The sequence below is a fragment of the Solanum stenotomum genome, chromosome 10 (assembly GCF_019186545.1).
Source record: "Solanum stenotomum isolate F172 chromosome 10, ASM1918654v1, whole genome shotgun sequence".
In the NCBI taxonomy this organism is placed as follows: domain Eukaryota; kingdom Viridiplantae; phylum Streptophyta; class Magnoliopsida; order Solanales; family Solanaceae; genus Solanum; species Solanum stenotomum.
Window position 1 is genome coordinate 35,468,263 of NC_064291.1, and position 27,738 is coordinate 35,496,000.

General features: G+C 35.5%; 2 protein-coding genes across 3 annotated transcripts; one reads left to right on the top strand and one right to left on the bottom strand.

Annotated features, from left to right (window-relative positions):
• Positions 1 to 1,602: 1,602 nt before the first annotated feature.
• LOC125841219 (ran-binding protein 1 homolog c-like) lies at positions 1,603 to 4,504 on the top strand. Its single transcript, XM_049520297.1, has 4 exons — positions 1,603 to 1,926; positions 2,730 to 2,881; positions 3,006 to 3,131; positions 4,033 to 4,504. The coding sequence occupies exons 1-4, from the start codon at positions 1,748 to 1,750 to the stop codon at positions 4,248 to 4,250; spliced, it is 675 nt and encodes a 224-aa protein (XP_049376254.1). The 5' UTR covers positions 1,603 to 1,747; the 3' UTR covers positions 4,251 to 4,504.
• Positions 4,505 to 5,405: 901 nt separating this feature from the next.
• LOC125841211 (uncharacterized) lies at positions 5,406 to 26,808 on the bottom strand. Of its 2 annotated transcripts, XM_049520286.1 has the most exons (13): positions 26,622 to 26,808; positions 22,449 to 22,623; positions 20,071 to 20,154; positions 14,742 to 14,983; positions 14,329 to 14,572; positions 13,762 to 13,841; positions 12,285 to 12,369; positions 11,591 to 11,722; positions 11,395 to 11,508; positions 9,941 to 9,988; positions 6,842 to 6,926; positions 5,964 to 6,014; positions 5,406 to 5,889 (listed from the first exon to the last, which is right to left on the bottom strand). In XM_049520286.1, exons 1-13 carry the CDS (start codon positions 26,750 to 26,752, stop codon positions 5,798 to 5,800), a joined length of 1,563 nt encoding a protein of 520 aa, XP_049376243.1. In that variant the 5' UTR covers positions 26,753 to 26,808; the 3' UTR covers positions 5,406 to 5,797. The 2 variants fall into 2 exon arrangements, with proteins under 2 accessions (XP_049376243.1, XP_049376244.1); XM_049520287.1 differs by lacking the exon at positions 9,941 to 9,988 and having other exon boundaries at positions 26,622 to 26,802.
• Between the last annotated feature and the right edge of the window lie 930 nt (positions 26,809 to 27,738).

The window sequence follows — 27,738 nt, forward strand, 5'->3', positions numbered from 1 at the left end:
CTGTATATGCATGTTTACTATGTTGTAACTGCTTGTATATGTTGTGCTTACTGGAATAGCCGCGTGTGATCCTACCAATACACTGTGGTTGTGTACTGATACTGCACTTGCTCTTTCTTTGTTGAGTACAAGGCATCTTCAGACGGCTACCGACAGACCTCGTTTAGGAGATCAGTGATCAATCGAATTCAAGGGTGAGCCAGTTCTTTCAGGCTGCCATGAATTCTCTTTTTGCTCAGTCCCTCTTATTCAGACTTAGATTAGTACTCTAGATGATCAGTTGTTTTAGCTTTCAGGGGTTGTGCCCCTTTTTCTTTAGACTTATGGTTCTTTGTTAGAGTTTTGGTACATTGACTTTCAGGTTCTAGGAAATATTTCCATAATGTTTTGATAGTCGTTGTTAGACTTTTGGAGTTTATGGGAACTCTACTTTATTTCTACATTTAAACCTGCTTTTGTATCTTTAAATGTGTAGTTCTTGAGTTAGCTAATTAGTATTAATGGTTCTCCCACCGGCGGATTAGTATGGGTGCCAATCACGACGGTCTGGGTCGTGACAGACCTATTTTATTTATGTGGATGCCCACTAATTGTAATGTCTCCATTTCTCCACTACCTCTTCACCCTTATGTTTTACCTCCTTTGTGACCTCAATTTTTAATGTTATGTCTCTCACCTTCTTGGTGATCTTCTCTCATAATTATCATTTATGCACGTTATAACAACCTTTTGTAAGTCTTTATGAACACTATAAATAGAAGTATTCTAACTCATATGGTAGATTCTTAAAATATACTTGGAAAAAAGTATAGAGTTTTATCTTCTATATATTTTGTCTACTATCTTGTTGTTGCTCTTTTAACTTAGAACTTGTTTGGATGACTTATTTGAGATGATTTTAAGCCAAAACAACCTTTCAAAATATTTGAAGTATTTGGGTAGATCTTACATAAGCTTAGTTTTAAGTTAAAATGGTAAAAATAAGTCAAAAGTCAATCCAAACAGGCTCATAGTTTTACGACATAACAAAACGTAATAAAAAAAAAATCATAAATAGCAAAGAGATTAAACTTAATAAGTCTCCTTAGCTATAGTTTGCATAATTACGCTCCATAACTGTAATTTTGTTTGCTATTAGTATTTCCGTTTGTATATTTCACTTGCCACTATACAAATATGGTAAATATATATAAATTTTGTATTTATACATTATGATTTTTTCAGAACTCCGCTTGTATATTTCGCTTACCAATATACAAACAAGGTAGTTTATTATGAATTTTTCATAACTTGTACAAATCAAATGTATTAGCAAATAACTAGGGTAAGCATATACAAATTCTAAATTTATACAATCAGATACCAAATTATACAAATTCTGAAGTTATACAATTAGGAATCGAATATCAAAATTTAAGAAATTCTAGCCGCAAATCATAAATATCCAAAATTATAGCTACATTAAATCATATACTATAAATGTTTGTCATTTCGCATAATTTTTCCTTAAAAAAATACTACTTTAATTACAAAAGGCTAAAAAAATAAAAATTAAAAATTAAAAAAAAAAAGTGGAAGGGGGGCAACATTCATAGTTAATTTAACTTAGAGGACTAGCCATACAAACTCCAACCAAAAAAAGCAAAAAGAAAGAGGCAAGTTATCAAATCAAAAACCCTACTTCCTCCCTCGTTCTTCTTCTTCTTGAAATCCGCCGTAATCTTTCTAAAACCAAAAATCTAGAGTGATGGCAAGCAGTACTGTAGAACCCAAATTGGAGAAGAAAGAAGAAGAAGTAGAACCAGAAGTAGGAGAAAACCCAACTGGTGATGATGAAGACACTGGTGCACCAGTTGCTCCCATTGTTAGGCTACAAGAAGTTGCTGTCTCCACTGGTGAAGAAAATGAACATGTTCTTCTTGATCTGTTAGTAACCCTTTTCTCTATGTGTTCATTTTTTCCAAAAACAAACTTTAATTTCTTCGACACTGCGTTAGACATCCAGTGCTTGATCTGGTAGTAAAGCTTTAATTTTTTGAAAATGATTTGTAGATGTATAGAATCTATTATTCTTATTTCAGAATGATCAATGTACTAAGTCTCAATTCCAAAGTATTTATCCCACTCCATGTGATAGTTATATGCAAAAAAAGCTACTAGTTGTTTTTTCCTTTGATTACAAATGACTCTGTTGGGGTTGGCTCTATGAATCTATAACTAATCATGTTGCTTCATCCCGTGGTGTGGATCCAGGATTTTCAGTAAGGGGTTTGAAATAATAAAAAATGTAGTTCTTGGGATTTGAACTTAGAGCCTCAAGGTACATTTTGAACCCTCTAAGCCATTGAATCAAACTCAAGTATTGTGTTTAGGGTATTTGAAGTCTATATATGTACACTAATTTTTTTTAAAAAGCCCTTATATATATATGGTGTCATTATTTGCCGAGGGTGTTTGAGTCCTTTTAGATCCACCCCTGGCTCATTTGATTATGATTTCAAATATTGACTAGTGTGAAGTATAATTATATTACCTTGTATGTCCTTTTTGAATATTTAAATCTTATTCTAAAAGTTCAAGGAAAATGAAATGAATTTGTTCTTCCAAACCCCACAATTTTAATTAGGAAGGGATGGAGTTATACATAAAAAACTTGGCGAAAGATTCCTCTTGGCAGCAAAGGGAATGTTCATTGTTTGTGGTTGTAATCTCGATGTGGATTTTTGTAGGAAATCAAAGTTATACCGGTTTGATAAGGAAGGAAGTCAATGGAAAGAGAGAGGTGTTGGGACTGTGAAGCTTCTCAAGCACAAGGAAACTGGAAAGGTTAGGCTTGTGATGAGGCAATCCAAGACGCTGAAAATCTGTGCCAACCACTTGGGTCAGAATCCTTCTTTTATAATTTTGTTGATTGTTGATTTCCCTTATTGGTTTTTCTATATTTTGTTAATGTGTTTGTGGTTGTATTTATTCTGAACTGCTGTTTAATAAAATCTCTTGTGTAGTCCTTCCTACTATGTTGATCCAAGAACATGCTGGGAATGAGAAGTCTTGTGTGTGGCATGCTGCTGACTTTGCTGATGGGGAACTGAAAGACGAGACTTTTTGCATTCGCTTTGCTTCAGTTGAGAGTGAGTAATCTGTTTATGCATCTTTTGGATGTTATTATTCCGGCTTTAGTTAAGATATGCTTTTTGAGCAATTTCTCTTCTTCTGATGTGTATGCTTGGAAGTCCTTGGGATAGGATTTCCATATCCTATTTGAAATCTTCTATTTTCAATCAAAATGTGCTTTATCAAGTGATAAGATGAAAAATGAAATAAGTTCACTACTTCCACAGATTGACAATTGGCGGTGTTGAGACTAGAGTAGTTTAGAGTGCTCTAATTTGTATTAGAAGACATCATTTAGTATTGATATAAAATGGTTCCAAACAGAACGGAATGGATAGAGGACTCATATTGCCAAGTCCAACCATATACTAAAGCGTGGTGTTTGTAATTGTTACTCAGTGCAGGTTTAGGTTATTGGTTATGATATGTGGAATTATGGTAATTAGCCTATTTAATGTGGCACACACTCCATACATCCATGAGTTGTACTCTTGCTAGTGCTTCTTCAGGAGTTGTCTAGCTAATTTTCCCTGAAGACGCTGAAATATCTTGGACGGTGGATTATGTCATGCAACATTTGACATTCACCACTCTTTAATTGAGGTTGATGTATTGGGAATCAGAAACTAATTTTCTTGATGTATTCTTTACTTGTAAATTGCAATCTGTTAGTTTCCTATTACAGTGTGATTACTAATTAATGGCTTACAAACTCCTTGAGTACATTCATGAAACTTAGTTACATTCCTTGCATGGGATGTAATCCTGCAAGTCATCTTAAATCCAACACTGAACAATTGTTTAGGATCACTCCAGATTTGTAGAACCGAGTTTAATGAGATAATTGGAGCAATTCTTAACGTTACCCCTCTGTGTTTCAAAACTAGATTTTTACTTTATTTTTATCTTGTCCGACAGATTGCAAGGCTTTCAAAGAGAAGGTTGAAGAAATTGCTGAATCTCAACAGACAAAATCTGGAGAAAGTGAAGAAGCTGGTGCTGCTGCTACTGAACTTATTGAAAAGCTTAGCGTTGAAAGCAAAGATAAAAATGATAAGCCTGAAGACAAAGAGGCCCCTGCAGCTACAGAGGAAAAGGAAGATAAGAAGGAAGAGAATGCTGATGAGAAGAATTAAAATGTTTGTATTTGTCAGTCAAGAGTTTTTTTTTTTTTTTTGAAAGGTTTATAGCATTCGTTGTTTCTGTCTGATCGTATAGATATGATAGATATAAGCAATGTGTCTCTTGTGGTCTTATTTGTTGTGTTGGGATGGTTTGGATTTTCATTCGGGTCTTGAGTCGAGTGCAGCTTCATGTTTTATTGTGGTCTTTGGTGTTTTCTTGTACTTATTTATTGTGTGTTTGAAAATTTTGGTTCACGGGGGTACACCACCCAGTATAAGGGATTACGTTTGTTAAAATCTTTAGTACTGTTGCTGAGGTTATTTTTGAGTTACAGTTGTTGCGGGTAAGGGAATGGTAACTCTTCCCTTGTTTGGATCTTTTAACATGGGAGCTGAAAGTTATATTAGTCTCTTCCTTGATTGCCTCTCTTAGCTCTGTCATAGGAGGTAATTTGGACGTTGAAAATGATAGAGCACTATTCTTTCACTCGACCTTACATCATATATATATATATAAAAAATTAGTAGTTTGACTAATTACTTGTTAAGGCATGGAGCCAATAGACTATGGAAATGTAACCTGAGGATCTTGGGAGGGAAGATAAGGACAGGATGCTAGTACCAAGGGGCTGGATTTGATCAATAAAACCACACATCTAGTGAAATAAATAATTGTTCAAATCACCTAAAGCATGATTGTTAGAGTTATCTAATACCTCAATAGGTGAGGTGAGCATGTGCTGTTCATAACACCACTTATTAGTTAGGTGGTTGGACATAGTTGATATTTGAAAATAAAATATGATAACACATGAGTAGTTGTGAGTGAACTTGAAAAACTCTTTAAAAAATCTATATTTCAAACTCCAAAAGTAAATATTTCAAGTTTGTGCCAATTTGATAAACAAACACTTACTTGAAAGAATCATCTCTTTGGAAGATACATGGACAAACGGAAAGAATGATGACACAATGTTAAAGCTTCTCATGCAATAACAAGGTTTTGGACTTGGGCGATGTCATTTCCTAGCCATGTCTCCAAGGTTTTTGTTCAAAGATGTCAAATATTACTCTCATTTATTTGTAGTCAAAACAAAATTGTTTGACATATCATGGTCCACATTTACTGAAAAGCCTCTACCAATACAAAAAGTGAAGATACAATGGGGATTGCAATATTTATGAACAAAGTTTTGCCCATATATTTAAAAAAGGAACCACAGTATAATTGGTCCCAGAAGAAACATTTCCCATTAGATAAATTTCATCTGACCAGAAATTACCACAAGAGAAAGCATTTGATTGCCAACCTGGGCAATGGATGATATTAAGCAGTCTAAGTTTCTATTGCACAACATTACATTTCCTACAACAGTTTCCATGTCCTACGAATCAACCAAGTTTCTCAAGCATTACTGTACACTTATATCATGGTGCCGCCAAATGTAGAGAGAACCCACTTGGAATGCTGATGAAGGGGTGAACAACCTGATCAAATACAACAGGTGTATGCTTCCACCACCTTCGCTAGTTTCTTTTTCAATATAAAGCTGGCGATATCATGGAGGTATTGCATAACCGGTTGATGTTATCATCTCTGTGTCTATATCTCCACCTGTTCCCTTTGTTGAAGGATAGTCCTTAGAATTATCTGCAGATGTATTAATTAGACTAGTAGAATAAGAAGTTCGATATTTAAACCATATACAAGGTCATAACACTTACTGAATATGGAATCAATTGACGGTCGCCTAGGTGATGTGTCCCTTGTAGGATCTGGAAAAAAATTAAATGAGAATGAAATCACTCTGCGTACTTATAAGTAGACAAAGACAAAATAAACATTTTCCATCACATAAAGCAAATAGAAACATGACAGATACTACTCATTAGTTCAGGGTAACAGAGATGAAGTTCAAAATAGCAGAAGGTTTCCGTGCGGTCTTTTGAAGTTCTATTTGTTTCTTATTTTGGATAAAGTGCCATTGGATGTTCAACAAGAAGGTAATAGTCTAATGCCTGGTTTGCCTTCTGAAATAGTTTAAACATTCACTTTGGTTCTTTATATTATAATTTCCACAAAACTTCTTGCAGGTTAGCATCACTAGTTTATTATTTTTTTTGAAACCGGATCAGCGTAGAGCCAGACCAATAATTATAAACCATCCTCTCCACTTCCTACAGAATATATAAAACCATGTGCAATTGAGAAACTGCATCCTTAAAATATCAGAGAGCTTGGGAAAGGAAGCAAAGTAGTTGTACCAAAACGTCCAAACTCAGCCTAGAAGCCAGATAAACAAACAAATAGATTTGCAACACCATCATCATGAATAGTAACAATAACAATAAAAAATATTACTAATATCAATCTTGTGAACTCTGAACTGGTTTCATTTTCAGATAAGAACTTCCAGAGAATCCCTCCAAAGTTAGAGGAAACCTACAGTGCTTCTTTGGAGAGTGCAGTTACAGTAGTTCCAGGGAGATTTCTAGATAGGTGTCAGAGGTCCACTTTTATGAAAGATAAGCACACACAAATGTCTAACTAAAGTATAATTACACAATTGTAGAAGGCCTTGAAAGGGGAACAAATGACTCACCAGAAGAGTTGCGTAGTGCCTTGACAGCATCAAAGTTTTTGTACGTATAGCCCACAAAACTTAAATCTTTGGGAGTTAATGACATCTATAAACATGAAACTTGAAGTTAGATAACTAACTTATCTGAGGCTGCAAACACATATTAGTAGGATGTTATTTTGCATCAAATATTTCACTTGAAATAATATTCTCATAGTTTAGGTAGAAGAATACCAGGATGGGACTATTGCGAGAAATTTTTAGATGTACCACAAATCATGCAGGCTGCAGCACAAACACTAGAAAAGACTTCATGATCCTTTCAGAATCTTGCACAGTTGTGCTCAAATCCACCTTTCTATAACTTTCGCATAAACACTTTATAACCACTTCTAAATTGTAGCTAAGCTTTCTTTCTCAAAACAATAAAATAAAATTGCAGCTAAGCTTTGTTTTATTATTTATGCATGTAAGGACACAGATCCCAAGGAATGGACATGTTTTCTGAGTGCAAAATGTCATGACTTTTAGGAGGTTGATGTACAAGAAACAAAACAAGAAGATCGAAGTAAAAGAACTTTGTTTTTTTTCTTTTTTAGTAGTAAAAGATATTGACGGTAAAGTACTTGGTTAAAGTAAAACATCTACTTTACTAATGATTCGTAAAGCATGTTATACACATGACCATTCAGGTAGGTTTTATTCAAAAGTACGTATGCAATAATGTGGTGTCAATTGGATTTAAGGCTATATATCTGTTACTAAAAAAGAAAAAGATATAGAAAATATACCAAAAATCTACAAGCCTCTGAAGTATATATACATATAAGAAATACTTGCTGGATGTGATGAGGAAATGGGATTTGGCGAAAGATGGGTTGGGTAAATAAAGTTTTGCATAAGCACTGTCAAATTTTCAGTACTGATAAATGGTACTCCTGCTGGTTTTTTCCCTTCCCAGAGAGGCTTAAGGTAAGGAGATCCTCGCTCTCTTTTCCTTTTCATCATAGCCATGGAAGGACTGAATGGTATGGTGAAAATAACACAGGAAAATAATTGGATCAGGGGTTCAAAGTTAACGCAAGAGCTGACTGTAGTATGGTTATTTCTCACCTTCAGTATGCTGATGATTCTCTTGCATTTTGTGAAGTTGACAGAGAACAGTCGATGATGATGAGGGTGATTTTTTCATTCTGGTTGAAGACATCTCAGGCTTACATATTAGCTGGAACACAAGCAATGTATATCCAGATGTAAATGATATCCCAAGTTTGGCTAATATTTTGTACAGAAAAGTTGGGGAACTGCCAACTGTATGCTTGGGGATTCCGTTGGGAACAAGGAGCAAATCAAATAGGATATGGAATGGAGTTATAGAAAAATGTGAGAAGAAACTGGCCAATTGGAAGTGCCAGTACCTTTCATTGGGGTATGGCTTATTCTAATAAACTCAGTTCTGGATGCTATGCCAACATACATGATGTCTCTATTCCCTATTCCAGTGAATGCTGGCTGTTGCCGAGAGAATTGATTCCTTTAGAAGAAATTTTCCATGGGAAGGAAACAGTGATAAGAAAAAAATTCACCTTGTCAAATGGGATTCACTGGTAATCAGCAAGAAGGATTGGGGTTTGGGGAAAAGAGCTTAGAAGGTACAGAACCGAAGCTTGATGATGAGATGGCCATGGAAGTTTGCTTCAAATGAGTATTCACTGTGGAAGGAGGTGATTAGGAGAAATACAGTACAGAAGAACAGTAGACCACCAACATGGTAAATGAGCCTTCCTTGTGGAGTTGGTCTGTGGAAGCCCATAAGGAATCCTTTGCCAGAATTCAGCACCAAAACCACTCTTAGAATTGGTAATGGTATAAAGATTTATTTTTGGAATGGCAATTGGTTGGGAAGTGGTGCTTTGGTAAATCTCTTCCTGATATTCACAGGATCAATCAACAACAAGAAGCTACAGTTGGAGAGGTATGGAGTCCTCAAGGCTGGACCCTTACCTTCAGAAGATATTGGGAGATGGGCAGAGTGGTTGAATTATATAAAATGCTGGAGCAGTTCACTGGAACTGCAGATTACTAGGATCAGTTGATATGGCAAGGACACAAAACTGGGAACTTCTCTGTTAGTTTAGCTAATAGGAAATTCAACACATCTAATTATGTTTTGGAGAGTTGGCCATGGAAAATGATATGGAAGGTTAAAATTCCATATGAAGTTGCATGTTTTACTGGTTACTGGCAAGAGGAGCAGTTCTTACATAGGAAAATCTTGCCAGGAGAGGATAATACCCTTGTACTCTAGATGTTACATATGTGGAGAAGAGGTAAAGACAATTATTCATCTTTTTTTTACATTGTAAGGGAACTTCACAGCTATGGAGGATATTTTTAAACTTAAGGGGTATACAATGGGTAACACCAAGAAGTATCTCGTAATTTCTCAATTGCTGGAACAGTGAAGGCCACCCAACTGGCAACAAAAAGAGATGGAGGATTGTCCCAGCTTGCATTTGGTGGACAATCTGGGAAAGAAATCAAAGATGTTTTGCAGAGAAGACTAGCAACATCCAGAAGTTGAAAATGCAGTGTCATCTTTTTTTACTTTTGGTGTAAAGGGATAAGCTTAGAAGATCATGGTTCAATTTTCGATGTTCTAATTCCTTGTAAAGAAGATATAGGATGGCAGAGATATTTTGCATGGCATTTTGTAATTATGGGGGACTCACACAATTTTGAAGTGGGAGGTCCAACTTTATATCTATATATACAAACATGTTACCTTCTCAAAAAAAAAAAAAAAAAAAAAAAGAAGCTATACATATTTAGAGAGCTACTGATTTGCAATATCCAACATAGCTTGCATTTATATTTTTGGATAAGAGTGGATGAAAACAGATTTAAGTAGTTTTTTTGTTTGAATGGAGCCAAAACATGGCTCCACAGTATGTTTTGAGTAAACCCTTCTAAGCTTCTGTCTTTTGCTTAATGCTACAGAATTTCAGGCAAGTGGCCAGTAATAAGGATGCACATACTTTTTCAGTTCATTGGCCATAAAATACTATCATATAGAAAAGGTACTGAAATACAGACAGAAAAGAACCAGTGGTTACAAACCTTCCGAGAAGGTCCTGAACCAGATCTTGCTGATGTTGGAGTATCCATCTATGAAGAAGTCCAGAAGGCAAGAAAACAGTTACAAGGAGAAACAGACTACATTTGAACTAGATGACATAGGTGACAAGACTATAGATCCACCAAAATATAGTTTCAGAAGGCTAACATGTGAATAAAGCATATTCTTGCCAGTAGGCAATTGAAAAAGTGAGGACTACGAGTTTGAAATCACAAAGCAAAATGCTCGGTATGAATTGTCTTTAAAAGAAGCCAGAACTAAAGACCATGCACAATATTGTGTGACTAACTTTGACTAGAAACAGAGATTAAGGAGAAAGCTTGACTTACCTAATACAAGCATAGCAGCAAGGATAAAATTTAGATCTTGACTTAAAGTTAGCTAGTCGAAAAAGTACCCTACTCATGGAGTAAAGCAACTGCTTTTAGAAAGTGAGATTACAAGGCAGGATACAAATTGCATTGTAAGAAACTCTACCAGTTTCTTGTCTTAACTTGATTGTGAAAAGAGAATGGAAGAGAGAAAACTCTTTTGAAAATGGTCATTTGGGGACATATCGCAGATTACAGCCTCTAACAATTTAAGTTGAAAAACGAGGGCGATTCACACACTTCAACACTGTACATATATACATACATTTAGCGGATAGCAGAACACACACATTTATCCCCCCCCACCCCCACCCCCACAAATCTCTTGGCCATTTTAAAACCCAACTTTTTACTCCATGCTCATAGCTATCGAGTTCGAACTTAAGCAATTCATCGACAACTTCCAAGACCAATATATATATTCAACCCAAAACAAATGCACAATTGAGGAACACATGCTGTTGCATGCGAGAATAACCATCATGGGAATTTTGTTATTTGTTTGAGAAAGAATAGTGCTTCAAGAGGCTGCCATTTTGGAAGGTTGTGTAAATGCCTACTATGTGACTTGTATCTTCTAAAGGGCAGCATACAAACAGTATAAAACTCTTAGATGAGTAGGTCCACACGCTTCACATGGTTTCAGAGGAAGCAGAGGTCCTTATTCAAGTTTCAACATCTCCCACCAACAAAATATGTTAACGTACTTGACCCAAGAAAAAGAATCAAAGCCACATGCGAGAGGATGTGCTATGGATCTAAAAACAAATAATAAAAATCTACCCTCTACTACTTAACCTTTTGGATGAGGCATTTTTCACAGTTCACCAATATTCTAAGCAAACAGTGAAAAGAAGACACATGTCGCAGTCCATTTTGTAAGTAAATGCAGATGGTGGGACAGTAATGTATAAATAAAATAAGGAAAATATTGTAGCTGTTACAAATAGACATTAACTATGCATTAGATATTTAAAAGGATCAAAAGGGTTTATGTCACTGGCTATGAAAGTCATTAACTTTCTCCAATAAAAAAATAAGACTCATTCAGTTTCATGAAATACCTCATCATACTTCATGAAATTCTGGGTGTCCAGCTCTCCATTAACTTCTGGTTTGAAGGCTGCTTCCATTTCATACAGCCTATCCCATACAATATCCTTGAACCAAGGATGAGCCTGATAAACCACATCAAATAAATTTAACAGAAGAAACATGAAGGTTCTAGTGAAAGTGATTGGATGAATGATTCAAATATACCTTTATTTGGTTTGCACCTCCAGTGCCCAGTCTATGCTCAACATCACATAGTAACCTGCAAATAAGATCCTTTGCCTCATGTGAGAGTTTGGTATCTTCAGGAAATTTTAGGTGATTTCTCCAGTGAACTATCTGGCAATCACACACATGGAGTTAGAATCTGATAGATTTGGAAGAGCAGGAGAATCTGAAAAGAAAGCTTTCTTCAACAAGAAGGCAACCAGTACATTGTAGTTGGTCTAATACAGAGATAGGTGTCACTAATACACCACATTCTCATAGTAAACATTGATTGTAGCACTGGCAAGCAAATCACTATGAATGCAATACATCTGAGACTTGTAGTGCAAAAGGCAGAAGACTTAGACCCAATTGACCAAACGACAGACGCTAATCTAAGTGGTTAAGCATCACGTGAAAAGGTCTCAGACATCAGCTGTCCAAGCTAGCAGTTCTCCGGCTCAGCAAAGAAAGGTGGTTCATACTCGGACGAGATCGCATACAAAGCATTCTAGTTCTTTGTATGTGGACATTTTGCAACATGTTCTTAGCATCAAACTTTTCTACCATTCTCTTGATTTACAGCAAAAGAAGCAGGGCACTTTCTGTTATCTCAGAAGCAATAGATATCCTTATCATACAAAAACGGAAAGCATACAGCATACTTGAAGAAAACAGAAAGTAGAGATGCTACCTTTCTGCAAGTAGTTATTGGATCATCGGCATAGAATGGAGGGTAACCAATGAGCATTTCGTACATAATTGCACCAAGGGACCACCTGCATGTAGCGTATAGTAGATAAAAGATGAGAAATACATAAAGCACAACATGGTTCATTCTACTTTAGAAAATAACTAGAAATTATACAACAGGTTAGAAAACAAAAGCATTTTCCAGCAGTCCTCATCAAACTAAAGTGAAAACATAGGTCTGTGGATATGGTCAAGCTTCCAGTGAAGTTCCACGAAATCCCAAACTACAAATATGTCTCATTCCACTAGAGGTTGTTGTGCAGATGAGGCACTGGATCTTGTAACATCAGATATATCATAACCCCAGAATGGTGAAGGCTTGAAGGGGGAGGGGGAGGGGGGGTTAAGCACTTAATTTACAGTTTTCCACTTGGTCATAAAAGGAGGCAGCAGGAACCTTTGACAGATATATCCTACTCCTTTCTTCCTAACCTTTCCATGGACTAGAATCAAGAAACTCTAACTCCCTTCACCTTCAAATTAACATGTTTTCTCCCCCAGGGCGAAATCTTTCTCTAGCACCCTTCCAATTGCTCCAAAATATTTACTTTGTCCCCCATCCCACTCCTATTCCCATTACCTCATGCAGCATCCTCCCACGCTAAATCACTAACACTGATGTCCTCACTCCTCCCTACTTCTCCTTTGCCTTCCCAACACAAGCAGGTAGCAGGCAGCCGGTAGCCCAACTTAAAAAACCAGATAACCTTAGTCTGCTTTCTCAATCTCCATTAGTATCTACTTTACTTTCTCTTCCGTTGTCAGTGGTTATTTGACCATTCCATTCCTTGTCTGGTAGGGTTCTTTTTGTTTTTTGTTTGCCACTAATTGGTATTGCTAGATTGAATTTAGTTAAGATGGACATAGAGGTGCCACAAATTTTTCCTGCCTCTACTTCATTTTATCATGGACGAGGAGTTTAAGAAAAGAAAGATTTTAACTCAAGACAGAATATGACACACCAAAAGTACCCTTAGTATCTAATTGTCTGAAACATGCCATGTCAATTAGGATAAAATCAGAATGTTCAAACTAAAGAATTTCCAAATATGGAAATATGTCGATCTTTTCAGAGCAGACTGAAAAGAAAGAGTATCTTCATCAAAAAGAAAAGAGTATCTTATAAAATAAAACATAGAGAATACAGTTTTTTAATTATCATTATCAGTAAAAGGTGCCACCACATATGTTAGCAATCGAACTAATCAAAAGAGAAGTATCCAAGGTAAATATTGGGAGGGAAATCCATCAATTAGTTCAATGAATTTATATACCAACTTGAACAAGGTCTTGCTATTGACATTTGGACATTTGTCACATAGATTCATGCACAGCAGTGACACGAATGAGCAGAGAATCCAAGAACTCCTGGTGTTCTATGCAAAAAAACTAATTCTAATTTCGGAATGAACACTAACCAATCACATTCCATTCCATATCCTTTCTTCAATAGTACCTCAGGAGCAATATAGTCTGGTGTACCGACTGTTGAAAATGCCTTTTAGATGATGAAGAAGACAAAAATTAGTTCTAAATACATAGAAAATTCAATACTTGCTAAATAACACATATCTAAATTTAGTGTCTACAAAAGTGAATATTAAGATTATATATCAGAGTTATTGACATATTGCAAAAAACCATTCTTTCATTGACTGAAATACAAGCCAATACAATTTCTCATTCCTGCAATGATCTGGTTTTACATAAGTGCAAGTGTTTGGAACAAGATAAATTCATTCAACTATAACACATGATTTTGTATCTTATATTAGACTTCTGCTGTTTTGAGATATCCTTTTCATTTATGTAGGGGATTCCTATAAAGATGTTTCTTATACTATGCTTCGGGTTGTATTGGTTCACCAAGCAGGTAGTGGCTTGTTGGGTTCCATGTTGCAACACGTGAATTTTGTTTCCATGAAATTATGTAAATCCTCACACAACGCAAAGAAGAAACAACATATATCAGTAATATAACATACCAATTTCCTTCTGTTTATCTGCCAATGATGAAGTTTTTCGCGGGGGGTTTTCCACTTATTTCCATCATTGGTATCTGGGAAGCTGCTATCTATATCCATAGGATCCTTTATATTCTCATCATCCATAGCTTCATTTTCTTTTAATGTCGATAATGTTCTACAATCAAGAGGCTTACAGAGACCAAAATCAGAGAGCTTCATGTGACCATTTTTGTCCAAAAGAAGGTTGTCAGGTTTGATATCTCTGGGAAAAAAATCAAAAATATAAACACCAAAACAGTCACAACGTCGAAAGAACTATGCCTCAAGAAAGCTATTACATATTCGCATTCAAATTATGCACATAAATTATCTTAAGTCTTAATTATCTCATAATAGTAACTTTCACAAATAAGAAGTTGATGCAAACATACCTGTGAATGTAATTATGCTTGTGAATAGACTCTATAGCTAGGACACTCTGACCAATATAAAATTTAGCTACAGTTTCAGACAATGTATCTTCTCTCATCAGCAGAGTCATCATGTCACCGCCAGGAAGATACTCCATGACAAGGTAAAGATATTCAGCATCTTGGAATGAGTAGTATAATTTTACAATACAATGACTGGCCACTTCTGCCAATAAATTTCTTTCAGCTCTCACATGCTCCACCTGCGAAAATCAATTTTTCAATAGGGATTACACATTTGGGGGATCTATCACATGCAAACAGGATACAGACCCCCGCCCCCCCAACTTCCTATTAAATAGAGAATGCATGAGCAGCTCCTCAGTACACCAACCATGAGTCTCAATCATTCATACAGCGGACACTGAAAAAATACTTCAATATGACGCTCAATCATTTCATTTCATTTCATGCAGGGAATAATCGACCTTGGTGTGTTACTTGGATCATTTCTGTTTCTCGAAGGCAATAAAGTTTTCTTTATTTAAGGAATCAATGCCGAACCTACATGAGAAGGGGGCTCCAGAATAAGGTTAACTCGATTAAGTTTCAAAAGAAAAGCTGTCCAGTAAATGAGGAGAAGGACCACAGTGACCCTTTTAAACATACAAATAAAATATAGCCCTAGAAAGCATGTCATGATATTTTCTGGAGAATCCTGTAATACGCTAAGATTAAAAAGGAAAAAATATTGAACAAGAGATCCGTAACTATTCTAGTGCTAAACATTATTTATTTTGATATCAGTTGTCTGGGCAGCTAGCAAACACCTCAATTAATGCAACAACATATCCAGCCCAAAAGCACAGGTTGCCAACGTAATCCTAACCACCAAAATTGGCGCAAATGGGGTGATAGCATCTAGCACAAAAGGTTATATAGATAAAGTGAATAAATATAACACCTAAATAGACAAACCTTGTTTCTCATATAAAGAAGAGAGAGGGTATTAGGAAACAATTATTAATGACCGAAAAATCTTTAGCTTTAAATGACAAAGAACCCAATGAGGGAAATTCTAATTCTGAAGTATTCCTAACTTCTTTCCTAAATTCAAAATTTTGGTCAAAGTTGATGGGATAATGTAACTATGAAATGTACTGACTAGTATATAATGACAGCCATTTTACCTGGCAAACGATCACTGCAGAAATACTTGAAAGTATGGTCACACAAGAGCTCGAGAGATCACACACGATGCAGGATAGAAACTAGTTAGCACATGCATTTTGGAGATGCTCAAACTGGTCTTTTTGCATGTCCAGAGATGAAACTTGAATCAGACAAGAGTACTAAAATCTGACACTCCAGGATGTATTAAGAGTCCTCTTTACTCGCTTATACTATTTTACAAGTATTGGATGTTAAAGGGTTATGGGAGTTCAATAACTACGTATCAATCCCAAACTAGCTGAGGTCGGGAAGTAATCCATTATATAATCCACTCTGTTCTCATTCAATTCACTCCAATATTAGTAAGCAATTTGTCTTTTTAGTCAAAATACAGATTTTCCCAAAACTAGAAGTTCTGAATCTCATACTTAACCCTTTCAAGACCTACTGCAAGTGTAACAACAATAACTAAGTCTTAAATCTCAACTAGTTAGTATTGCCTATATTGATCCTTGTTCTCTTTCTTCAATCTATTCTTAGTTAAATCCACATACTAATATTCCTACAGATTATAGGTTAGATGGGAGTTTGTCCAAACAAGAAGTATTAGTACTAAAGTCTGCTCATAAATTTCTTCTTAGCACATGCTTAATTTTTTGCATAATATAAACCCCTCATAGAAAACATAAGTGGTGCCATCGAGTATAATATCTTTAAAGATGAAACGGGCAGTAACTGAATTAGCAGATTTCTGCAGGATACCCCCAGGTGCAAAAGCTTTTAATCTGTCTGAAAAGTGAATGATAAGATTCAGATGCAAAGGTTGAACTGTGTAAACCTTGGGCTGATTTTGGATATCAAATTCTCCACCCTGTAGAAATTTTTTGAGTGTGGTAACAGTATATTAAAATCAGCACAAAAGCAGTGCTGCAGACGTATTTACAATTAAAAAGGCCACAATTGTATCCTGTACTATCTTACTAAGAGTCTAACATGTCAACTAAGGATTCTGTATCATCTACAGCTTTTTTTTTACACCAAAAGTCAAACAAAAGAATACAGTTACATTCTTCAAAACATCTAGCATTTCTATCTTTCCAAATTGTCCATCATATACATGCAGACATAATTCTCCACCATAACTTCTGATTTACACAGTCAATATTATAGTTCCAGCATATCAGCAGGTCACAAGTAGACTCTGGCAGGATCAACCTGAGTCCAACTATATTGGGGAAAAGCTGTCACAGCTAGTCTGTGACATGACAATACAGAAACAGATGGCTATTGCTTTCTAATAGTGAGAACATCTGAAACATAATTGAAAACCCCTTTTTTCAGGTTTTCTTGAGTCAAACAAGCCTCTTTAGCCACGAACCAGTAGAAACAAGCCACCTTGTATGGGATCGTCATTTTCCATATATACTTTTATGGCCAAAAGGCTCCACGTTGTCTAGTATTTGTGAGGGAATTAATAAGCAGATTTGACTGAAACAATCATTCTTAGCTATGTTCCACTGCATCTTATCTTTAGTGTTACTAAAATCTTGAAAAAGCTTCAAAGCCTTAAAGAATTCAGCAATTTCATCAATTTCCCAGTAATTTAAGCATCTTTTAAGAAGTTGATATTCCAGCCTTTTTTCTCCATAACCTAGTTTGCTTCAGGCATGTTCACAATGTTGAAAATACCAGAATTAGGGTGTTCCAGTTTGCCAAATGAACAATTCTCTTAGTCTCGGTTACCTTGCCAGATGAAGTTCCTCCTCAGGGAGTCAATTATTCTCCCATCTTAGCTAGTGGAGGAAATAACAACATAACATAGATAGTAAGTGCATCAAGAACACTATTCAAACACCCCCAACCCCAGCAAAAAAAACAATGAGAGAGATTGAATCCTCCATTCTGCCAATCCTTTTGATACCTTTTTAACACCTCTTCCCAATTTCCTGAAATTTGTTTTTTGAGCCAAGAGATAGTCCGACGTAGTAGATGGTGGGAAATGAACCCACCTCACAAGCTGAACTAGCTGCTAAGATCTTTATATCTGTAAGATTTTTCCATTTTTGTTAATAGCTACCTAGAAGGTTCTTTCCCTTTGAAAGAAGTATAAGAGAAGGTGATCCACGATCACCTTTCTTGTTCATTATTATCTCTACTAAGGGCTTAATATCATGTTGAAGGTGGCAAGCGGAATGGTGAAAAGGTTAGATTGAAGGGTTTAAAGTGACAAACATAGAAGGCTGTCTCATTTCCTTTATGTAGATGGCTTTTTGGTATTCTATGAAGCTAGTGCTGATCAACTGAGGCACGTGAGGCTGATTTGACCACTTCTAAAGCTGTTTCTGGACTACATGTAAATTGGAGGAGAGCATGTTTTCCCCTGTTAATAAAATTGCTAATATCTAATTAACTTTCTCCCCGAGTCTATATCCCTTAAGAACCTTATAAGAAAGTCCCAATTAGCATGGTCATATGCCTTTTGAATATCAAGTTCAGGGACTTATCCTCTAATTCTGGTCAACACGTTCATTGGCAATCAAAGCAACATCCATAATCTGACGAAACTTCATAAAGCTATTTGATGTCCATCCACAAGTTAATTCACCATTCTCTTAAGCCTCTGAGTCAATAACTTCGAAATGATCTTGTATACGTTGCCAATCAATCTGATTGATCTGAAATCTCACAATTCCTTAGCATCATTCTTTTTTGGGATCAAGGCCACATACGACACAATAAACTCTTCTCAAAGAAATCCTGTCTGTAAAAATTCTACAGTGTCTTCATGATATTTCATTCACAATATCCCAGCGTTTGTGTTCCCGTAAAATACCCATCTAGATCAGGAGCTTTATATGCATCACACATTTTGACTCTCCAATACTTCCTATTCATCAAACTCTCCTTGCATCCATTCTATTCCTCTTCTATGATGCGTGGACAGCCCAATATATTGAAATCATGCCTCCAATTTTAAGTTTCAGCATAAAATGTTTGATGAAAGGATACAATCTCCCTCTTTATCCCTTCGGGATCACTTTTTGTTTCACACTGAATCTTCAGATTATAAATATGGTTAAATCTTCCATGGTGACCGCCATTGCCTGAGCAGTTGTTAGAACATCGGAAATGTGACATAGAGATTTACCTCGATAGTTGTGCCTGAGAGTATATATATATGTGTGTGTGTGTATTCCATAACTTATCCAATCCAAAGATTCTGGTATCCACTTCTCCACCCATTGGAAATTAAATTTACACATTTGAAATCTTCAGAAAAGTTTCTAGAGATGACTAGTTCAACAAAAAAACTTTTTTAATAATGTTCCAGAGAATCATAGCTGAAAAAAAAGTTTTACTTTCCATATAATGATTGTTATCTAATTTATATGATTAATTAATTGAAAGTATTTATTGTATACGAGCAGCTAAACAAAGAAAAAAATAAAACCTATTTTGCTTGGAAAGCATCATCCTCAGACAGCAAACTAAGAGTCTGTTTGGATGGGCTCATAAGCCAAAAGCCATAAGTTTTAGGAATTCTAACTTATGACTTTTGGCTTATTTTTGGTATTTTGGCTTAAAAAAGTGCTTAAAAGCACTTTTTTATCTTACCCAAATACTATAAAAGTGCTTAAAAGTTATTTTGGCTTAAAAGTACCTAAAGTAAGCCAATCCAAACAGACTCTAAGTGATACCTGTAATGAGAAGTCAGTGCATCAAAGCAATGTTAGCTTTTGTTCCATTTTATCTTATTGGAGTGGTGTACTATTGATTTTTAAGGTCATTTCAATTAAAAGAGAAGAACCCTCTGCAAATGTTCTTCAATCACCCGCAGACAACCCCATCCGTCATGCCTCCAAGGGTCATCCCTCCCAAGAGAAAGGAAAAAGATAAATAATGAGCAAGGAAATAGCGCTGAAATATACAAATAATGGCTATATAAAAGATAAATAAGTGCGAGCAAGAGGATATAGGCTGAATTAGGCTACACAGCTTGGCAGTATATCACCATCACCAGTGGTATGTCAATGTGTACAGGCAGCCAATTTCCAATTCTGAGGTATCTTAGCATCATAATTACATACTCTACCAGAGAGTAGAAGCAACATTGATAAAACTAGGCGTATAATGACAACTAAATAAAAAATAATGAAGGCAACATTGCTCTTCTCACCTGTCCTCTGATGAGCATTTCAGATTTCTTCAACTTCTTCATGGCATATATGTTACCAGATTTCTTCTCCCTGCATAATCTTACCTGCAGAGCACATGTATCCACGTATTAGAATCAGGAATGTTCTGTAAAAAGATAAGTTCAATAGCAGTACAATCCATGTACACAGAAGAAGAAGATATTGGTGAAGATAGTGATTTTTATTTTTATTTTTATTTTATTGAGAAGGTAACATTTTGTATATATTAATCAAAACAGTAGTAAGGATGTGCTGAAACCATATTTACAAGTGAAAAAGAAGAAAACTGCACTGGAGACCTTAACAAAACACTATGGTGTCTATCATTGAAGCAATATCTTCTATGTATCTCTGGTTCAGTGTTTTGGATGGCGAAAGGAGATAAAAGGCGACAAGGGTCTGCTTTGCCACAAGGCAAGGCAAGTGGCAAGGCGCTCTCTTTTCTGAAGTGCGGCCCAATTAATACCAAAAAATTAAAATATTTAATTGCATAATCAAATAATCAAAACCTCAATAGCAATAACATATAAGCAAATATTTCAATTCAAAAACTGAAAATAGATAGTACATACTTAGAACTTGAACGAGAAAAAAATAGAACAAAAAATCAAAACAGTGAAAAAAAACAAGGGTAGAAGTGACCTTGAAGTCTAAAGAAGAAGAATGAAAAAGAAATAAAGGAAGAAAAAATCTGAAGAAGAAAGAACGTATTGGTTGGACTTTGGAGTCGCCGGAAAATTCTGGCTGGTCGCCCGAGGAGTCTAGTCGAAAACCCTAAAGTTACCTTTTAACTTTTAAAACCCTAAATTGGTCGTCTTTTTAAAAGAAAATACAAAAGGTGACACCTTTCTCGCCTCTCGCCTTTGTCGCCTTTTGGAGATCGCCTCGCCACAAAGCTAAAAGGCGATGAAGGATTGCCTCACCTCGCCTCTCGCCATTGGCGACGAGGCGATCGCCTTTCACAACACTGCTTTGGTTATACCAAAAGCATAAAAGTCTAAAGCAATTCAACTTAATCCTCTGAACTGAACTGCTAACATCTTCAAAACATCTAGAATTTCTCTCTTTCCAGATTGTCAACCAAATGCAAGCATGGACCATCCTCCATCTATCTTGTGAGTCAATCCTACACCTGCTTCTTTCCAGCTAAGCAAGACCCCAGTAATCTTTCTTGGCATTGTCCAAACAAAACCTCTTGAGGTGAGTCATTTCGATTTTCTCCCCAAGGATATTTGAATACTGACTCCAACTTCAACCATGGAAGCCAGCAATGAGCATTAATGCTAACATAGATATCGAATCAGATAGAGAAGACGATACTCATGGTCCCAAGAGGTGCATAGCCATAATAGTCCCCACTTGCCCGCAAAATAGAATAGATAGTTCTTTATGGGACATGAGGTGCAACTTCATTCATTGAAACCTTGTTCTTGTGTAGTCATGGTCCCAAGCGATGCTAGCAATTATAGTCCCACTTCTCCCTAAAATAGAATAATAGTTTTTTCTAGGACAGGAAATGTAACTTTATTCACTGAATGTTTCATTCTTATGTAGTCTGTTCTGGTAGAACTTGTCTTTTAAAAAAGATGACTGATTTTTGGAAATTCCTGCAATCACTGTTCAGGTTAGACTTTAGACTGATTATGTCTGTATGTTGTTATTTGACATCTAACATGGTAGGCGTTCATAAAATGAACCTTGGGCCTAAATCCAAAAAGTTAATTCATGAGATAAGGGTTCCCCAACATAATAACATAAGGAGACAACAAGACATACCCTCAGGGGTCATTTGGTTGGGGGGGATTGAAAAAAGAGAAAATGTCCAGATCGTCTTGACTAATCCTCAAGATTTTTGTGTCATTTCAAATGCTTGCATACCAGGAAAATAGTCTAAGTGAGCACTCAAAATAGCATGTACTTTCTACTCCCCCCATAAATTTTATTGGACGAGATTTGACAGTATACGGAATTTAAAATAATTATTGACTTTTGTGTAATGTCAATTGAGATGGAAAAATAATACTATACTGGCTGAAAAGTTTGTTTTATAGAGGAACCATTCTAGATTAAATTAAAACATCAAATGAATTTGAATTTTCCTTAACCTGATGTACCGAAAGGGACAATTTGTGGAAATTGCAATTTTATGAATAGAAATGTCAATCTTTTGGAATTTACCAAAATATAAAGTGCCATATAGATGTTAGAAGTAGATTACTTTTATCAGTTTCTTTGTATCCAAGCATTTGTATGAATATAATGCAAATACAGTAGAAATGGAAACAGAAAATTATGAAAGGAAATCATTTACTTTCAACATGAACAAACAAAACTCAGACCTTAAAGGAATAATACTGACCTCACCGTAGGCTCCTCTGCCAATAATTGTTAGAAGTTCAAAATCATCCACACATATTTTGTGCCTCTTCAGTCTCATAAACTCTGTCTCCTTTTGCTCTAGATCTTTGATCAGATGCATTTGCTCTTCTTTAGGCACATCTGAAGATGCTAACTTTCTTTCTAGAATCCAACGCCTATTTTTAAACAATGTTGTAACAATTATAAGACAAGGAAGATATTTAGAGAAGTGTAACTCAGTTATACTCTCAAGCTATTGCGGGTTTAAATAGTGATGTACACATTCTAAAATAGGAAGGATAATCAAGATTATAGATCCTACAGGAAATTAACATAGTGATAGTTGTAGATCCTAAATATATATTAACATAGAGCTATTTCCTTTTCCTTGCTTATTATTTATCTCATTATTTATCAACTTTCATGTTTGCTTAAAAGGTTAAATTGCTATTTCTTTTTTAATTGATGAAGAAATGTGATGGAGAAAAATCCTTGCATACAAGATGTAACAAAAGCATCCTTGCATACAAGAATGTAACAAAAGCAATTAACATCATAGAAAACATGCTTTTCTACAATAGCACCCAATCTTTTATAACAGGCATCTCATACGTGCTCCTAATGTATACTACCATATAAGTACAATACCTCAAAACAAAATGTTGATCAGCTTTTATATCCTTCGGAAATTACATTAAAGTACATTCCATTTAGATAAAATAGTAATTATGCTTAACAGGCCGTCATTTTATGATTTATACTGTAATAAATTTCTTGATTCTATTACACAACTTCCATACCCATGAGACAAGAAAGCATAAAACTGCTCAGCCTGATCTCCCTAATTGATTCCCAATTTGGCATTTGCAATTTTGTCACTCTGACCTAGTCAATCTGAACCTTTAAAACTCTGATCATCCATAAAAAACAGCTAAAAGTAGGGATTTCAATATATAACTTTCACTGCGTTCCAAAGACGTCAAAGTCAAAAGCTCATCCCAGATAACATAATGTGATCATCATAGAGTAAGCAGCTTAAGAGTTCATGTCAAGTGATACATTTAGACATGACATAATACAACAACAACACTCAGCCCNCCCCCCCCCCCCCGTCCTAGTTGGATCGGCAATATGACTCCTCAATATTCATTCCTCTTCAATTGGACCTGTTTCATTCCACTACTCACAATGTAGCCGAATTGAAATAATATACTCGTAATGCATCATCAGCTCTGTGTCAAGTCACCACCGAAATGGCCCGATTATGTACCACAACTATATCTCCTTGTTCAAGTAGTGGATCCAATTTTGGCATAACTAAATTAAGTCAAATTATTCCAAATAAGAAAGAATCACGACACCAGCAAAGCCCCATAACACATTTACCTAACTCGAGCTATGAACACATAAGAAGCCAATGCTACCAACAGATCTTGAAGGAAAAAAAAACAAAAACAAAAAAAAAAAACAGAAATGAAAATAGGATATCTAAGCAGTCCAATTTACCTTTCAATTAATTTATTCCCCATCCAAACTTGGGGATTGGACAGGTTACACTTTTTTTTTAATGGGGAACTTGAGGATTGGACAGGTTACACTTTTTTTTCAAATGGGGAACTTGAGGATTAGGTTACACTTATTTTAAATGGGGAACTTGGGGATTGGACAGGTTACACTTATATGGTCTCAACATATGACTTTGTTTTTATAAGGGGTAGATTTCAGAGATGGCATCAAGAAGATGTCTGAAAGTTGCAAAACAAAGATTGTCAACTCTAATACAGTTAAGCTAATACTAAGGAGCTGAAAAAATCCAAAAGATGATCAATATTAATTATAGGTGTCAAGCTGCACCAGCTAAACAGAAAAGTAAACATTTAGCTTTCAAGGTCTACTGTACAGTGGAGGAGTAGGTGATTAACACTTTTTGAATTAATCTGACACTTATAGCACCTATTTACCAGCTGAATTTGCTGAGGTTTCCTTGAGTGGAACAGGCTCTATTTAAGGTTGTCCAGCTGAAACATATTACTTTTGTCGCTAACTTTGTTCTCCGTATTAATTTCCAAGGCTATAATCAGTCATAGCCATTGTTAGGACCAGGCTTCGAAAAACTTCGAGAACACCGAGTTTCTCGGGAATCGAGGGGTCAAGAGCCTAATCAGGTCCCCTCACCATACCTTGTTGATAAGAGGTTAAGTGTTTACCAGTGGTTGCGCTTACCCAGATCCAAAAGGGGAGAGGACACACACCATTCGGTGAGTGAAAGACGAAGAAATGCATAAATGTGCATACCTTCCCTTGACTAAAAATGAATCATCGCTTGAGGCTTGAGCTTCCCTATTTTAATTTGTCTATTTCCTGAGAGTTAACTATGTGTCTTTCCAGTTTAGCTAGCAGGTTCAGTAGATTATTTATCTCCCAATTGTATACATTTCTCCTTGAAATCAGGTTCCATGTGTTGCCCTCCCTGTTTACGTTATAGTTGACTCTGCATCACTCGCTATCTGAAAGAGGCCTGGATACTCATCTTTTATAGCAGTGTTGCCTAACCATTTTTCTTTCCAAAAAATAATGTGTTCCGTTACCTACTTTGAAAGAGGATTTCAAGGAAAATTCAGCCCAAAGTTTGCTAATGAACTTCCAAAGATCAGCACCATGAGAGCATAGTGTACCAATGATTTTGCTCTTCATATTTGTGTTTGACAGTTTGACTTCTTGTTCCCACATACCTAATTCCTCTAAGTTGTATCTTCACAATCATTTCATCAACAAACACTTGTAGTGGGCTGCTAGATCTTTTATACCTAACGTGCCTTGTAGTTTTGGTTGAATAACTTTGGATCACTTTGATATCATAACCCAGACCGTTCCCTTCCCACAAAAAAAGATCTTTCGATTCTAGCAAGCTGCTTTTATACCTTGATTAGAATAAGGAAAAAGAGACATAAAATAAATGGGGATGCTGTTTTAAAAGCTACTAATGTTTATTTTCCACCAATAGAGGGATAGTACTTTTGCAAGGAAGCCAGCCTTTCTTCATACTTCTCTCTCACCCCATTCCAGATCTCAGAGGATTTAAATCTAGCAACCAGAGTAAACCCCAAATAAGTCGTGGTGAATTTCTGTGAACTCCTATAAATTAGGGGCTTCATTGACTGATAAATAATGCTTTTGAGCATGTTGATATGTACCCCTGACATAGCTTCAAACATGAGCAATGTAAGTTTGAGATGGATGCTTTGGACCTTTCTGCACCACAAAAAAATAGTGTATCATCTGCATACAACCAGTGGGATACTCAAAATTGAATTCCCAAATTGCTGAATCTACTGTAAATGTTTGGCTTTCTCTAGCATTTTGCTAAGATACTCCATTTCTGGAATGAAAAGAAAAGGAAAAGGAGGTCTCCCTGCCTGAAACCTTTTTATGGCGAGAAAAGCCAACAGGGACCCCGATTAATCAAAACTGAGTACTTCACTATACTAATAGTGATTTATCCACCTTTCACTAAATCCCATTATCTTTAGAATTGGGAGAAGTTAAGATAAATTATTGGTCAAAGGGTTTCTCTATGTCAAGCTTGAAAAAAGGCCAGATCTCACAGCTTTCCAACAATGTCGAAGAACAAATACTTGTCCTAGAGCATGATAAGGTGACCATCATAGAGTAAGCAGCTTAACTCAAGAATTCATGATGGCAAGTGATACATTCAGACATAGTACTACAACAGTTATATCTCCACCTCAAACTAGCTTGGCATCAGCTTTATGAATCTTCCATATCCATTCTGTTGCATTTGGGCCAGTTTCATTCCAATACTGATAATGCAACAAAATCAAAAAAAGGATACTTGTGATTTAATGCACCAACTCCCTGATGCCAAAATGCCCCAAATCTTTATCACAGAAATATTCCCTTAGTTCAACCAGCTGATCCAACTGAGTATAACTATAAATCAAGTCAAATTATTCCAAACATGAAAAAAAAAATCATGAATCCCAAAAACCCGCAACCCTTTTTATCTACTTCCAGCTATGAATACATAAAAAGCTAGTGCTAACAACAGATCTTTGAAGAAGAAAAAACAAGCAGAAATAAACAAAGACCATCAAACTAATTTGACCCCACATAAAATAAACAAGAAATATTCTTTTTTGTTTGAAGAAATTACCTTTCTTTGCGTTCTTGAATACTCTTCATCTGGGTCTTGTAGTGATTCTCAATAAATTGCTTAGCAGCAGCAACTTTCTCCATTGTCAAGCTTGAACCAAGCACTTCCTCTTCACACTGTCCTTCCTCCATGTTTTCTCCTCTTTTGTGCAAAACCAAAACAACCCTCTTCTTCTTCTTCTTCTTCTTCTTCTTCTCTCTACTCTTTCTTTCTCTATATGTATGTATGTATAGGTTGAAAAAATATGAAACCTGAAAAGTACAGTTAGGTTGGGAGTACTGTTTGCCTCATCAGCACTGAGACTTCAGCAGTATTCGCTGGCAATTCTTTGCGTCTTGTTTGGACGATTCATAAAACTTTGTGTAATTTCTGCGGTAAAATCGCACTAAATAAATATAGGTGAGAACATGAAATATTATTATTTTATCAAATTATTATCTTAATTAATAAAAGAGTATTTTGAGATTTAATAAAAATTAATTTTGATTACGTAAAAATTCTTATATCTTACTAATTTATATATATTATATTTACTGAATTTACATAAAAAAAATTATAATAGTAAAGTATAATGAATACATCAAAATCATTGCATCTTACTAAATTGCGTATCATATTTATTAAATTCATATAAAAAATAAATTCATTATACATAAAGTACAAATAAATGTTTATGATTCATTGTAATATATATTTTTGTTAAATGATTTATTGTAAAATAAATTTCAGAATTTAATGATTCATTGTAAGAATAAATTCATTATACATAACGTTCATTATTTCTTAACAATCAAATATTATTCATTGTATCTTTACTAAAAATATTCAATGCATGATGTGAGAGAATAAATAATAGAAGCAACATAGGAAATTTCTTGAAACCATATTCAAAAATGATTTCTCATTTAAAAGGTGTCACAAAATCAACAATAGCAAATTAGATATGTAAAGGACTGTGTGAGTACAAAAAAAATCACTCTACATGCACTAAAAAGATTTGTAGTCATGGCTTGATGAAAAAAAAATCATTTAAAAGTTAGTCCAGAGTCCAGACTAAAGGTACAATATCAAATACACTCAAACGATCAATTAAATTTTATGGTGCAGTTTGAAAAGA

Bases quoted from the DNA above. Each gene is read 5' to 3' on its own strand.
- LOC125841211 (XM_049520286.1), bottom strand. From the start codon at position 26,752: ATGGAGGAAGGACAGTGTGAAGAGGAAGTGCTTGGTTCAAGCTTGACA. The intron at 12,370-13,761 runs GTTAGTGTTCAT...CGCTACATGCAG, and splicing joins TATGGAATGGAATGTGATTG to GTGGTCCCTTGGTGCAATTA. The intron at 6,015-6,841 runs GTGAGTCATTTG...ATTTTTTTCCAG, and splicing joins GGCACTACGCAACTCTTCTG to ATCCTACAAGGGACACATCA.
- LOC125841219 (XM_049520297.1), top strand. From the start codon at position 1,748: ATGGCAAGCAGTACTGTAGAACCCAAATTGGAGAAGAAAGAAGAAGAA. The intron at 1,927-2,729 runs GTTAGTAACCCT...GGATTTTTGTAG, and splicing joins GAACATGTTCTTCTTGATCT to GAAATCAAAGTTATACCGGT. The intron at 2,882-3,005 runs GTCAGAATCCTT...TCTCTTGTGTAG, and splicing joins AATCTGTGCCAACCACTTGG to TCCTTCCTACTATGTTGATC.